This window comes from Dermacentor variabilis, chromosome 4 (assembly GCF_050947875.1).
Source record: "Dermacentor variabilis isolate Ectoservices chromosome 4, ASM5094787v1, whole genome shotgun sequence".
Taxonomy (NCBI): Eukaryota; Metazoa; Arthropoda; class Arachnida; order Ixodida; family Ixodidae; genus Dermacentor; species Dermacentor variabilis.
Genome location: NC_134571.1, coordinates 175,639,764 through 175,654,516, shown reverse-complemented (window position 1 = coordinate 175,654,516; position 14,753 = coordinate 175,639,764). Strand labels below are relative to the sequence as shown.

The 14,753-nt window shown below is 46.8% G+C and overlaps 1 protein-coding gene across 3 annotated transcripts in view; it reads right to left on the bottom strand.

Annotated features, from left to right (window-relative positions):
* The window catches only part of Gnptab (N-acetylglucosamine-1-phosphate transferase subunits alpha and beta), a 122,111-nt gene that overhangs the window by 12,047 nt on the left and 95,311 nt on the right, over positions 1–14,753 (bottom strand). For all 3 annotated transcript variants that reach the window (XM_075690633.1, XM_075690634.1, XM_075690635.1), the window contains 2 exons: positions 4,156–4,359; positions 2,845–2,915 (listed from right to left, as the gene is read on the bottom strand). In XM_075690633.1, coding sequence (XP_075546748.1) covers positions 2,868–2,915; positions 4,156–4,359 — 252 coding nt within the window. In that variant the 3' untranslated portion in view covers positions 2,845–2,867. The remainder of the gene's footprint in view (positions 1–2,844; positions 2,916–4,155; positions 4,360–14,753) is intronic.

Here is a 14,753-nt window from a genome sequence, read left to right as displayed (position 1 = left end):
TCCGCGGCAAATCATACCCAATCTTTGCACGTGCTCTTGCACTTTATGAAATACACACTGCTTTTGTTGCTGTTACCACTGTCAGCATCGCACAGACAGAGGTGGTGCTGTTCTGCAAATTGCGACATTTGGGCATCAAGCCGACGTCAGGGATCTATACATAGAATGTATCGAACATTTGAAAGATTGTATAGTAGATACTCAATTCGCAAGCAGAATTATTCGTGCGTACGCTATACCACTCGATTCGGCGATATTCGAGTGTTTGCACAACCCTAATAGCCACTGCGTATTGTGGCATTTGTAACACTATATTTTGTCGAAAATAATCAATCTGCAATATTCACAAAGCTGTTTAAATCGGGAACAGGAAGGACAAAGTTTAGGCCAATCCACGTACACCCGTGAGCAAAAGTATGCAGGCCGCATGGTTTCGACAGAACTCAATTTCTTTGTAATTAAAATGTGTGAACTTGCATTGATGAGTGTATTCAACAGCTCGCAGTGCCATGTTTGAACTGCAATCCTCAATGTTAAGTTTCATTCACAGGCAGAGGAGAAAATTGGCTTTCTCACGCCATCCCTTAGTTTTGCTCACGGGTGCACCACTCGTGATTCCTGTGCTGGATGAACTGCCATAGTTGCAGTGCCTGTGAAGACACTAACACCAATGTTTCTTCTAGCAATCTCTACAGGAAACTATGTTTTGTTGGGCAGATTGCAAGTGAATTTTCTTTCCAGCAATGGCAGAAGGATCTAAAATACAAGAGAATGTGGCTTATGAATGATACACTCTGTGGATGAAAGGTTCTGGCAAGAACTTAGGGAGTGATCTCCACTGCTTTGGCAGAGATTACACATCAAAGGCAATAAATAGGTGCCAGTACCAATTTCGTCAACGCTATTAAATACTGGACATCCTTAATGGGTGCACCCTTGACGCACAACGATCGTCAATCATTTGTACATTTCCTTGTTTTAACTAAGGAGTGTTCTACCACAATGATTTTCAAATTAGTTCATTAATAGCAGAGATAGAGATATTCTAAGTGGTGCAAACCCATGATTTCAGTAGGTGAGCGTCACCGCCAACACAGACACTCTCTCCATTTGCCCTGTCTAACCTCTGCAAGTGAAATTCTTTCCCTGCATCCTCCCATGCCGAAGCCAGAGGGTGACTTGATAAATATGTCACAGGCCCCAGCTTTTCTTTTTTCTTTCTTAGGCATTTTGGTTGAGTGCTGCACTTCCGGTAAAGGCCTCGTGCGCGAGCTGTTGCGGTTATCTCTTTTTGCGCAGTGGAAGATTTTTCACACTCTGCAGTAGAACACCTGATCAGTGCCACAATCATGAGCAATGAGGCAGGTGTTAGAGGATGAAAGAGCATGATTGCGGCGCTGGAACACTGTAGAAAATGAGATAGTTTTGTTCTCTGCGTGCACGACTGCCCAACGTGGGAACAAGCGGACAGAATGGAAGTAGACTGCTCTTGCTACAGTACAAAGTAGAACAAAAGCATGCAGATATTTGGTTTGTATGTTTTATTATTTCTATCAACTTCAATTCGTCTATTGAAACAACAGATTAAACAAATAACTGATGCCTTGACTAATTCTCGAAGTCACGTGTGTCACGAAGTGCGCACTGCCCAGTACGCAGGCACACTTGCGCAATGTACGTCAACTCTCCGGCTGGGAGCGTAGTGCCCGCGAGGAGAAGGGCAAACGGTGTTTGTTTTGAAATTTAGGCTGTTTCTGCAGCGTGTAGGGATTTAATTCTTAGCAGATAGGATCGTTAGTGCAAATTGTATGCACTGTGCTTGTCAGCTCACGATGGCCAGACCTGGTGAGGGGCCCTTAAGTACCGTCAGCACTGTCATGAGGTGCAATAAGTGGCTCAGTTGCACAGTAATTCATTGCCTTGCACGAGGAAGCTGACACACCCTTAGTTAAAGAAGAAAGGCAAGCAGCCGTCAGTAGATTTGCAAAAACCTTGTATATGGAGCAAATTAAGACACCAGCTCTAGCAGGTTGAGACCACTTATAATGTTAACATTACCAGTAAGATAAACTTGTGTACAAACCTGTACTGGACCAGCCATTAAGAGCTTCCACTGGTATCAAATCACCCAAAACTGTTCACTGAAGACCGCAATCTATTTGAATAGAGTTCTGCTCTTTAGAATTATCAGGCAAGCCACACTCTTTCAAGATCACTTTTAAATATCCACAATAAAGTGTGAAGTAACTGGCAGCACATATGGTACTACAGCTGAATTTACATACTATTCATTCCACAGAGTAACATCCTTTTGAGGTAAATTTTAAGTATTTTGTTCTATAGAATGCATAGTGAATGCATAGCTTCTTCCTTGCACTAGTGCCAGAAAGACGCTTGACCTTTTCTAAAGTGAAAATTCTAAAAGGACGACAAAATAAGCATCTGTCTTTGTGTTCCTGGGACTTCACTTGCATGTCTATCAGATCCTTCACTGACCTTTTGAGTTATCCGGTATTCGCCAATCATTAAAACTATGGGGTTTTTGTGCCAAAACCACTTTCTGATTATGAGGCACGCTGTATTGGAGGACTCTAGAAATTTCAACCATCTGGGGTACTTTAACGCGGATCTAAATCTAAGTACACGGGTGTTTTTGCATTTCACCCCCATTGAAATGCAGCCGCCGTGGCTGGGATTCAATCCCGCGACCTCGTGTACTAATCATCCCAATTTACAACGCAATATGGATGTCAACACTGATGAGCTAAATAGAGCTAGTGAACACAAAGAAACATGCCGCAATAAAAGGTCACAGAGCAAACAAACTACAGCGGTTAACCTTACCAGCAGACAGAAGAGTTGCGTCTTCAGATGATGCAAGTGTTATCAGAGCGGCAGGATTTTCGGTTGCTCCGCTGTAAGCAAAAATGAAGAGGTGAGACACATTAGGAAGAATTCTTTAGGACCAAGTATTACATTGCAAATGCTTCAACTAATAAAGAAAAGCTCCCACAGTTAAGCAAATGATGACGGCAACACTTAAACCAGTCCATCTACCACAGCATTCTCTGGCGTTATTACTGTCACTGCTAGCTTCTTTTGACACAAAGCCAAAAATAAGTCCTTTACTCGCACGTGGCTTTTTTCTCATAGTGCTTAAGATTGCATCAGTTGATAACAGACTAACTTCCTTTCTTCATGTGACTGTTAAGACTGATCACAGGAGAACGTGTCTTAACAAGAAACAAAAAAATTTACCGACAATTACGATACCCCTTAATGCAAGATAACTAGGTTCAAGCCACGTTGAACTCGAGCCAATTTTTTTTGGTGTCACGGAGAATGGCGTGCTTCGCAGGATGAACTAGTGAAGTGGTTAGTCTAAGCGTGGACCACCATCTCATTTGTGGGTGTTGTGGAATCACGTGTGATGAATGCAGAATATCAAACGTGCAACAGACTGTACAGAGGACGACATGTTTGACATGAACGACACGGAGTCGAATTGACCGAACCCTGCTGTGTGTATGTGTTCGTAGCATCCTGGAGCAATGAAATGTGACCCTATGTTTAAGTTCACAAGAAATGGTTGCCATATCAAGGCTCATATGTAGGTAAAGCTTAAAGCATTAATTTATTTACAGGCACTAAAAGTGAACAGTTCAAATGGGCACAAGAAACAACTTTGCCGGAAATTAGTCTGTGATTTTTCAAGGTCGCACAACTCTGCTGCATTTGTTATGGAGCAAATAACTTAACAGTTTAAAAAAATACAATAAGCCTTTTCCACATCACAAGCCTTAAAAATTGTAGAGAAGCAGAAAAACAAGCCATGCTATGAAAACACAATGACAAAAGCTAACAGTTTATGCACAATGTGGAAACTGTACCTGGACTCTACTTTTTGAAACTTTTTATAGTACAGGCATCAGACCAGCGACTTTCATGAGATTTCATGCCATAAGGGCCTAACTTGAGTCCCAGCTATTCACAGAAAACTAAACTTAAATTTTTATGTGTACATCTTTTCACCCATTATAATACTGCTTGATATATTCACGAATGTTTCCTCATGTCCACGCTTCCTTGTCAGTTTGTTCCAAACTCAACACTTTAATGTCAAGCACAGGTAAGCAAGTTCTGCTGCGTACTCACCAAGGCACTGCAGAATGTGACCGCCGTGAAAGCAACTAGGACGCCGAATGCAACGTAGGTGACAGCATACACCCAGTTGCGCTCGGCACGCCAGGCATGCAGTTCACGAACATAAAGGAACCGGTTCCGGTACTCTGTTGGCAGTTCAAACTGCGACGATGTCGGAAACAGACTCTCGTAGAAGTCATGCACCACAAGCCGCACCTGCAGAAATGGGGCAATTGGTGCAGTCAGGCACACATCCCCTTATTCGCAAGCAGCGCTTCCCTCATTCTGCAGTCATCAAGGTAAACGCCTACGGTCAGTTCGGTCAGTAACAGCTTTAGATCTCTTGTGCACAACGCAGAAATACCACTTGCTAGCACAGATTCATGGCAAACTTCTTAACGTGACAACCTTCATCATCTTCCTGTTGTCATTGGTGGTATGAAGCCACTGTTTGCCTACAGTCCCATGCATCGACCAGATGCTGGAGCTCAACAGTGGCGGATGATTTAATCTGGATGGCTTATATAACATAAATATATGTTTTTCAAGCAGTGACACTCATTTCAGAGATGACACTGCTTTATTTTGAACCTCTCCGAATATTGCAAACAGTATATGATGCAACATGATGCTTTACATAAAATTAGGGGTGTGCAAATAATATTTTAGACCTAATCAAATATGAATTTGATGTTGCCAAAAGTGAATTGAATTGAATACCGAAAACTTTCCCAACAGTTTCTGAATGATCAACAGCCTTTTTTTACTATTAATATAAAAAAACAATGTTCACATCGTAATACAGTTGATCCCTGATACAGTTAAACATGCCTGTAATGAACCTCCATACGATGAATCCCTCGACATTCCCAAGTTTCTCTATTCCCCGCAGTCACATGTATTTGTGACCTCTATGTAACAAAGTGGCGGCAGGAGACACCCTGGAAATAACAAATTACGTTATGTTTTTGAATCCTGGCGATGCAGGATTCAAAAAGGCCGTATATCTACACTGACTCACGCGCTGCCGTCAGGGCTTTCACTATGGGAATGGTTGCGACACAGGTGGAGGTGATTCTGAAAAGCAAGTCCAGACTAATTGTGACCCCGTGCATTATATTATATGGTTCCCCGCTCACATGGGCGACAACGTGCTGCTGGGCCGCCTGAACCCCAATGAGATTGCTCACCGCCGTGCGCGAGAACTAACGTGCCACGACGGCGGTGGGGCTACATTGGATCCAGAGGAGCTCGGTCACAGCGACCCCTTATTAACCTTTCATGAGATCGTCTCCCACTATAAAGAGGAACGCAGGCGCTTCCCGCCTCCACACCTGAATCTATGCAGATCGCAATCTATCACGCTTACGATGCTTCAGACGAGGTCATATCCCTCGCGAGGTTAAGCAGGATTTACCCAGAAATTGACCCACAGTGCCCAGATTGTGGGGAGGAGATTAGCGCTCTATCTCATATGCTCTGGCAGTGTCCTGCTATACGGGATATGTCCTTCACCAGCAAATGGGACTGGGACGAGGCCACATCTAGTATGGAACTCAAGCTCCAGTCCATGGCCGTCCAGAGGGCCCGTAAAAGAGGGGAGAGGCTTAGCGTCCCGATTCCGACATGGGAGCAGCCAGCGGCGAGCCGGGGGCCCCAACGGGTCTCCGCCGGCTAGTCCCTCAGGACCTCAGTAAAAGTTCATTGTCTGTCTGTCTGTTTGACTCTTGAAGACAAAATGGCCATCTTGGACACTGTTTCTGGAGGCAAAAGAAAAGAAGGATGTGGCTGCCAAATTTGGAATCCCAGCTGGTTCAGGCTGCGGAAACTGACAGTGGAGAGCAAGAGCTTTCAGGCCCGCGCGATCTCGCTGAAGCTTGGGTTTCACTGCGAGTGAATGGAGCAGCCCCGGACAACATGCAGCTTTGCGATTTTTTGTATGTGGACGAATGCGCCGTCACTTCTGAAGAGATCTCGAATGAGGAGCTGGTGGATAGTGTCCCATATCATAGTGATGATGACGAATCTTCGGAGCTCGATTCATCACGTGCTTTGCCTTCCGTGAAGGAAGTGCTGGATGCCATTGTTGTTTTGCACCGCGTCGCGGGCTCGCTAGACGATGAAGATGCAAAGTTGTGTTCCTTGATGTCTTACGAGCATTTAGGGTTGCCGTCCCCCTCGAACAAGCAACAGAGCAAAATAACACGGCTCTTTGCTGCTAAATAAATGTGTTTTTGGAGACCTCCAGTTTCCCCTTCGTGTAATTTGTGCCTTTCTTTTTCGGATTTTCATGCTGAAACTGCATATAACGAAAACCTCTTTGTAACGAAAACTTCTGGCATTTGTCAATTTCATTATATCCAGGTTTAATTGTGTACCAAACTTGAAGGAGATCACAACATAGTTCAATATATAGATAATTCAATATATAAAGTATGCCTATTTGAGGCTTATCTGCGATCTCCCCAGGTCTCAGACAGTTTACCAAACTCGCGAAAATCGGGAACTTACCAATTTACTTCTCAAGGGTGTGTCGAATGCGCAAAAACTGACTTATTTTGCTCACGAACGTTGGAAGTTGCTCATGCTGTAGAATGGTCTTTGATATACAGTAGAACCTTGACGATACATTCTCGTTACATACGTTTTCCTACCGCCAACTTTTGCAATCGAGAAGACAAAAATTGACTCAATAGAGTTATGCTCATTTTTTCTCAGTTCATACGTTTCCGGAAAGCATGATTTTTTGGCACCAACGTTCAGTACGTTGCCAAAATACGATCGTATGGTACGTTTTCTTGCCACTAGATCTCATGTAAACAAGAAAATGCACGAGGCACGTGCCGTATGTGTATATATATATATACGCACACACACACACACACACACACACACACACACACACACACACACACACACACACACACACACACACACACACACATACCGTATTTACTCGATTCTAAGCACCCCCTTTTTTGCACGATCGCGATGCCCAAAGTGAGGGGGGTGCTTAGATTAAAAAAATCTAGAATGACCCCGCCCACCCTCTTTTCGCTGCGACATCATGACGAGACGGGTGCGATAATAACATTTTATTTTGCAAACATTCAAAAGAAAAATCGGTGCACACAGTGAACCCACTGCTTGTGTCGGATGCTCACTTACTATCACTGCCACTCGAATTCGTCGCACCGCTTGAACCGCCGCTCTCGGTATCCCACCAGCAGGTTGTCTTCCGTTCCGTCGAAGTGGTTTGTGATCGAGCAGTTCTTAAATGATTTGACCACAACGTCCACTTGGACCCGCTTCCACGCGTCCGAAATCCACTTTGCGATGGTTGATGGGGACGCTTTCTGTAGCTTTTGCCATACATCCGCACAGTCCGGCTGTATGCGTACTCGTGCCGCAGACGCCGTTCCACCTCGGCACTCCGACGGCTCAGGCTCGATGACAGTGTGAGCAAGTGCGCTTGGCGGCCTTCACTACGTGCGCTTCCTAACAAATAGGGGGGTGCTTAGATTTGCATGCAGATTTTTTGCCCAATCTTTTTGCGAAAATAGAGGGGGGGGGGTGCTTAGAATCGGGGGGTGCTTAGAATCGTGAAGATACGGTATATATATATATATATCATAGGAAGCCAACAAACAGAGGTTGTGGGATCGTTCCCCACATGCGGAAGTTGTTTTTCCATCCACTTTCACTTCCATTAAGTTGTCGTTTCTTTATTTCATTTATTAAGCACAAGTCATTTCCCCTATGTTGTCCTTGGTGTCAGTGTTTTTTGGCTTCCTATGATATGACTAATAAAAATCTGGCCCCTTGGTTAATGCGCTTTCTTCTTATGTATATATATATATATATTACAGTATACAGCTGCCTGCCACAGTAGCTTCACTACAATTCTCGGCCGCCCATCTCACATGAAAACACCGGTGCGCACTCGGTTTCTCATTTCGGTGCCAGCGAATCTCCGGGTTCGTTGCATGTGGCATACACAGCTATCACTGCCAATCCTATTGTGATAAGCATCTTCGCCTATCTGTTTCACAGTGCGCAGTGCCGTCGGATGCGTAGCGTATGGTTTTAACAGGCGATAACCGAAATGCGCCGCTGTTCCCTGCTGCAGGCTGCAATTGTGTACGTTTTCCGGCCGCTAGACCCCATGTGAACAAGGCGCGAGACGGGCACGATCGATAACAGTATATAGCCGCTCGTCTCACGTGAAAACGTTGACGCACACAGTTTCTTATTCCAATATTGGCAAATCTCCGCCCGGGTCGTCACACACCGCTTTCACGGCTTGTTAGTCATGCTATCACAGCTAATGCCACACCAAACCTATTGCGACAAGCATCTTCACCTGTTTTACAGTGCGTTGTACATAGTGCCATTGGTAGTGTACCACATGCTTTTAGTAGGCAATAATCCAAACATGCCGCAGTTCCATGCTGCAGGCGGCACGATGTGGGCATCACATTTCGCTTTGGCAGAATCCGGCACTGCCCACCACCTTAATTTCATTTCAGTTTCTAGACGCCCTCTTAAAACAACACGTAATAGAAAAACAACAAAACGCGTCTTGGGCTGCCGCAGCCCCACCTGCTCGATGCGCGTCAGCGTCTCGTGCCCCAACAATCCGAGTGACACTTCGCATTATATAGGTGTCAACAATAGTTGAGTCTGCAAATTTTTTTTAGTTATTGCGGATCATACCATTTACCGGTTAGTACGCTTTTTTTGTTGTCAAAACGTATAAACAAGGTTCTACTGTACTGACCGCAATCCTAACCCTAAAAGCCAATGTTGCAGGGACACAAGACCACAGTATAGTTCGAACGCTTCAAAGTTCTTGTCGCACATTTTTGTTAAAGATAAGGTAGAAATGGACACTTCACGAAAACAAGCTAGCCTGTATGGTTATGTGTCGTGCTGCCCTCTGTGCACTTGTACTCATGCACGAACACATTCGACCATGTATCTGTTGCAACACCAACAATACATTGTTTAGACAGCTTCCTGTTGGAGCCGGTCGTCCTCGCTTCTTGGCCACCTAAAAATTCCACATGCCTCATCTTGCGTGCCCCTCAACACTCCAACACCTCGCGGTTGGGATATCCCTTCATTCTCAGCACCAACACTAAACTCATTCCCAACACTAAAAACAAACATCTAGTTTTTAAAGTGTTTTTCAGCTTGCAGAACATCTGAGTCCATTCCCACTCACGTGTAATCATGTGGGCGCAAACTAAATGCGTTCAATGTGGATCCGCGAATCGCACAGCGATGAGTTCCGCAAAGCACGGATATGGCGTGCAGCAGTCTTTGAAATTCAAACAGTAATGTAAAGCTCCCCGCAAGTGGACATTGGGGTCGAATTTGTTTTGGCTACTCGCAGAATCATAAAATGTTGTTTTCCAAAAGCCCCTGTCTACAAGACGACAAACTCGGCGGTGCAGCATGTTCAGTTAGGCATCCCATGCCCAGTGCCACTCGATGGAAAGATAGAGTGTCATCTAAGCTTTCTTGTGGAACTAGGGATGATAGATAAATATTTTTATTTGATAAATGATTATTCATTCATTTTTTAGCCTCTAATCGATTAATAGTTTTCGATGCAGGGTTCCTCATCAATTAATTGATTAATCGAAATCTTTGCCAGACCCTAGGGCAAAGTTAGAGAGGTGGAACCAAGGCTGAAACACAAGTGTATAAGCGTTTGATAAAGGATAATTTTTAACTTGTTAAAGACTAAATATAGTTGGCACTATAGTGGCTTTTGAAATCATAAACAATGTATTTTATAAAATGACACTTGGCACAGAATTAAATGAGATAAAAGGCACTAGTGAATCCCTGTGCAGTTCAGTTAAACAAAATATAAGAAATATACCAAAAGTTAACCGTGAGGTCAAACTGACATACGCCAGAAATTGCGATATGCACAGAGCGAAACAAGATTACCGGTTTAGGATTCTGAACCACGCACTCTTTTCTGTATTGGGTGAAACCGACACCTCTGATTGGCCACACAACCAGCATGCAAGAATAGACGCCCGAACGCTATAGATCTGCTGGAATCGACACGAACTCCATGCACTGCTATGTCAAATACACGCTGCAAACCGGCGAGCATGCTGTGTCACGTCTTTAGTGGACTGGCACGACTATCAGCGACTGGGTCGTTATATTATGCTTTTAATTGCGAGGGCATTTCAAGCCTCCGGCTTTGGGCGGCGTGGCGGTGCGTGGGAAAAGACAGGGGAAGCGCTCGGCTTCGCATCACTACGAGACTCGGAAAAACTGTCGACAGTCGCTCTGCCACAGTCGCACAATGACTGCTTGTGCGTCACCATTCCAGTACGATTTCAGAATTTTTGTGCCCCTCCTGTCTAAATCTCAAAACTGATTAATTGAACAGGCCTAATTGATTAAGTCGATTAAATGAAAGGTGGACACCGATGAAGTTTAATTGTTTTGCAGCATATATTTAATTGATTAACCGATTAATATTTCATCAATATTAACCAACCCTACGTGGCGATGTGCTCTTGCCGACAGTGAACGGCAGCAGTTTGCATGAGCCATGCATACGCATAGCAAGCAAGACTGAGGGCTCCCTGCTCATTTTTTTTCCATGGCAAGCACTGCCTTTCAGATTCAATCTCTTGTTTGACAGCATCTGCTAAAACAGTGCCGCTTCATGTTTGTCGCCATGAAATATTTCCAACGACGCGAGAAATGATCTCGTCTCTGTTAGGAGAAGCACACTTGTATGGGCATTGCGTGGTACAGTGTTCGACATATTGTCATCTGGTCATGACGTCAAAGAACACAGTAGCAATACTGTGAAAGGCAAAACTAGCTTTTATTGGGCGAACCGTTGCCCACAAAACAGGCTACACTTAAAGCACAACGAGCATGTCGGCGAGGGTCTTTTTCAGGCACTCCGTGAGACCATTCGTCTGCGGATGGTAGGCAGTTGTCCTCGTGTGACTTGTATGGCTGTATTGCAGAATGGCTTGGGTGAGCTCTGCTGTAAAAGCCGTTCCTTTGTCGGTGATGAGGACTTCTGGGGTACCATGTCGCAGCAGGATGTTCTCAATGAAAAATTTCGCCACTTTGGCTGCGCTGCCTTTTGGTAGAGCTTTAGTTTCAGCAAAGCGGGTGAGATAGTCCGTCGCCACGACGATCCACTTATTCCCGGATGTTGACATCGGAAACGGCCCCAACAAATCTATCCCAATCTGCTGGAATGGTCGGCGAGGAGGTTCGATCGGCTGTAGTAATCCTGCTGGCCTTGTCGGTGGTGTTTTGCGTCGTTGACAGTTTCGGCATGTCTTGATGTAACGGGCGACGTCGGCGGTCAGACGCGGCCAGTAATACCTTTCCTGTATTCTCGACAGCGTCCGGGAGAATCCGAGGTGCCCAGCGGTTGGATCGTCGTGTAGGGCGTGTAGTATTTCTGGACGCAGCGCTGACGGTACAACAAGAAGGTGGCTGGCGCGGACTGGTGAGAAGTTCTTCTTCACGAGCAGGTTGTTTTGTAGCGTGAACGAAGATAACCCGCGCTTAAATGCCCTAGGGACAACGTCGGTGTTCCCTTCCAAATACTCAACGAGGCCTTTTAGCTCCAGGTCTGCTCGTTGCTGTTTAGTGAAATCTTCCGCGCTTATTATCCCAAGGAAGCCGTTGTCATCCTCGTCGTCTTGTGGCGGGGGATCGATGGGGGCGCGCGATAAGCAGTCGGCGTCGGAGTGTTTTCTTCCGGACTTGTATATTACCGTGATGTCATATTCTTGCAGTCTGAGGCTCCACCGCGCCAGCCGTCCTGAAGGGTGCTTTAAGCTAGCTAGCCAACACAATGCGTGATGGTCACTGACGACTTTGAATGGCCTCCCATAGAGGTAAGGGCGGAATTTAGCTGTAGCCCAAATGATGGCGAGGCATTCCTTTTCAGTCGTAGAATAATTGCTTTCCGCTTTTGACAGCGACCGGCTAGCATACGATATCACCTGTTCAAGTCCTTCTTTCCTCTGGACTAGGACGGCACCGAGGCCTAGGCTACTGGCGTCAGTGTGGATTTCGGTATTGGCGTCCTCGTTGAAGTGTGCAAGTACCGGCGGCGACTGCATGCGTCGTTTTAGTTCTTGAAATGCCTTGGCCTGCGGCGTTTCCCACTTGAACTCGACATCACATTTGGTTAGATGTATTAGCGGCTTCGCGATGCGTGAAAAGTCCTTGACAAAGCGCCTATAGTAGGCACACATGCCAAGGAATCTGCGCACTGCCTTCTTGTCGGTTGGCTGTGGGAATTTTGCGATGGCAGCTGTCTTCTGTGGGTCGGGGCATACTCCTGATTTGCTGATGACGTGGCCTATGAACAAAAGCTCATCGTAAGCGAAGCGGCACTTTTCCGGCTTCAGAGTGAGCCCTGATGACTTAATGGCCTCTAACACTGTCGGAAGCCGCCTAAGGTGATCGTCGAAATTTCCGGCGAAGACAACGACGTCATCCAAGTAAACAAGGCACATCTGCCACTTCAGTCCCGCTAACACTGTGTCCATGACGCGCTGAATCATTGCAGGCGCCGAGCACAATCCGAATGGCATGACCTTGAACTCGTAGAGGCCGTCTTGCGTGATGAAGGCAGTCTTTTCGCGATCTCTCTCGTCGACTTCTATTTGCCAGTAGCCGGACTTGAGGTCCATTGACGAGAAGTATTTAGCGTTGCAGAGCCGATCCAATGCGTCACCTATCCGTAGAAGGGGGTACACATCCTTCTTCGTGATCTTGTTCAGTCGACGATAATCGACGCAGAAGCGTAGGGTTCCATCCTTTTTTTTCACCAGGACTATAGGAGAGGCCCACAGGCTTTTCGACGGCTGGAAGATGTCGTCGCGCAGCATTTCGCCGACTTGTTGCCTAATAGCTTCACGTTCTCGCGTCGAAACTCGGTAAGGGCTCTGGCGGAGTGGTTGAGCGCTCTCTTCAGTTATTATGCGATGCTTTGCAACTGGTGTTTGTCGAACCCTCGATGACGTCGAAAAGCAGTCTTTGTATCCTCGTAGACGACTTCTGATCTGTTGCTGCTTACTCATAGGAAGACTTGGATTCACGTCGAAGTCTGGTTCGGGGACTATGCTCATCGGGGTAGATGCAGCTGAATCCGAGAGGACAAAGGCATTGCTGGTTTCCACAATTTCCTCGATACATGCGATTGTCGTGCCTTTGTTGATGTGCTTGAACTCTTGGCTGAAGTTGGTTAGCATAACTTCCACTTGCCCTCCGTGGAATCGAGCGATCCCTCTTGCGACGCAAATTTCACAGTCGAGCAGTAGATGTTGGTCGCCCTCGATGATGCCTTTCACGTCAGCGGGTGTTTCGGTGCCGACGGAAATAATAATGCTGGAGCGCGGCGGGAAGCTCACTTGATCTTCGAGCACACTCAAGGAGTGGTGACTACGACAGCTCTCCAGCAGTATTGCTTGATCTTGCGACATTATCGATTTCGACTTCAGGTCGACTGCGCCATGTTGATTCAGGTAGTCCATGCCGAGAATGACGTCTCGTGAACACTGTTGCAGGATAACGAAGGTGGCAGGGTAAGTCCGGTCATGAACGATAATTCTTGCCGTGCAGATCCCAGTCGGCATAATCAGGTGTCCTCCAGCAGTCCGAATTTGAGGGCCTTCCCATGCAGTCTTAACTTTCCTCAACTGGGCAGCGATGGGCCCACTCATGACGGAGTAATCGGCTCCTGTGTCTACTAAGGCGGTGACTGCGTGGCCGTCGAGAAGCACGTCAAGGTCGGTGGTTCTTTGTCTTGCGTTACAGTTAGATCTTGGCGTCGGATCATAGCTGCGTCGTGTTGAACTGAAGTTGGAACGTCGCGTCGTCAAGTCGTCTTTCGTCGGTGTAGTCTTGGCTTCCTGATTTCGTCGGGATGGTGGCGTTTCGTTATGTCGTCAAGGTAGTTTCTTCGGTGTCTTTCGGCGGCGGCGGAGGATCTTCGTCAGTTCGACGAACAGCAACCGCACCTCCATCGATTGCTGCTTTTAGTTTTCCGGATATGGGCTAGCTGACCGGCCCCGGGCTGGGCCAGTGTATGGTCGGCGCTGTGGTGATAGGTAGCGGCCTGGTGATGGCGAACACGACGGCCGTCGAGAGCTCCACTGAGTAGCGGCGTGGTAGTCGGCGATATCGCGGGTGCGTTCACCTTGCTGTGGGCGCGGAGAATTCACGGCGAAACCTCGCAGTCCCATCTCCCGGTATGGACATCGTCGGTAGACGTGACCCGCTTCGCCACAGTGGTAGCAGAGCGGGTGGTGGTCAGGAGTGCGCCAAATGTCCGTCTTCCTCGCGTAGGTGCGCTGGGCGACAGGTGGTCATGCTGGCGGCGGCAGCGGCGGACGACGGAACTGCGGCGTGACAGGGCCCTGGCGCGGTCGCGGAGGGGGACCTTGACGGCATGCGACGGCGGCGTAGATCATCACTTGCGGCTCAGGCTGCGGCGATTCAGGGGCTACTCCAAGTTGTTGTTGGAGCTCCTCACGCACAGCGTCGGCAATCGAAGCCACTTGAGGCTGTGATGATGGGAACAGCTTTTG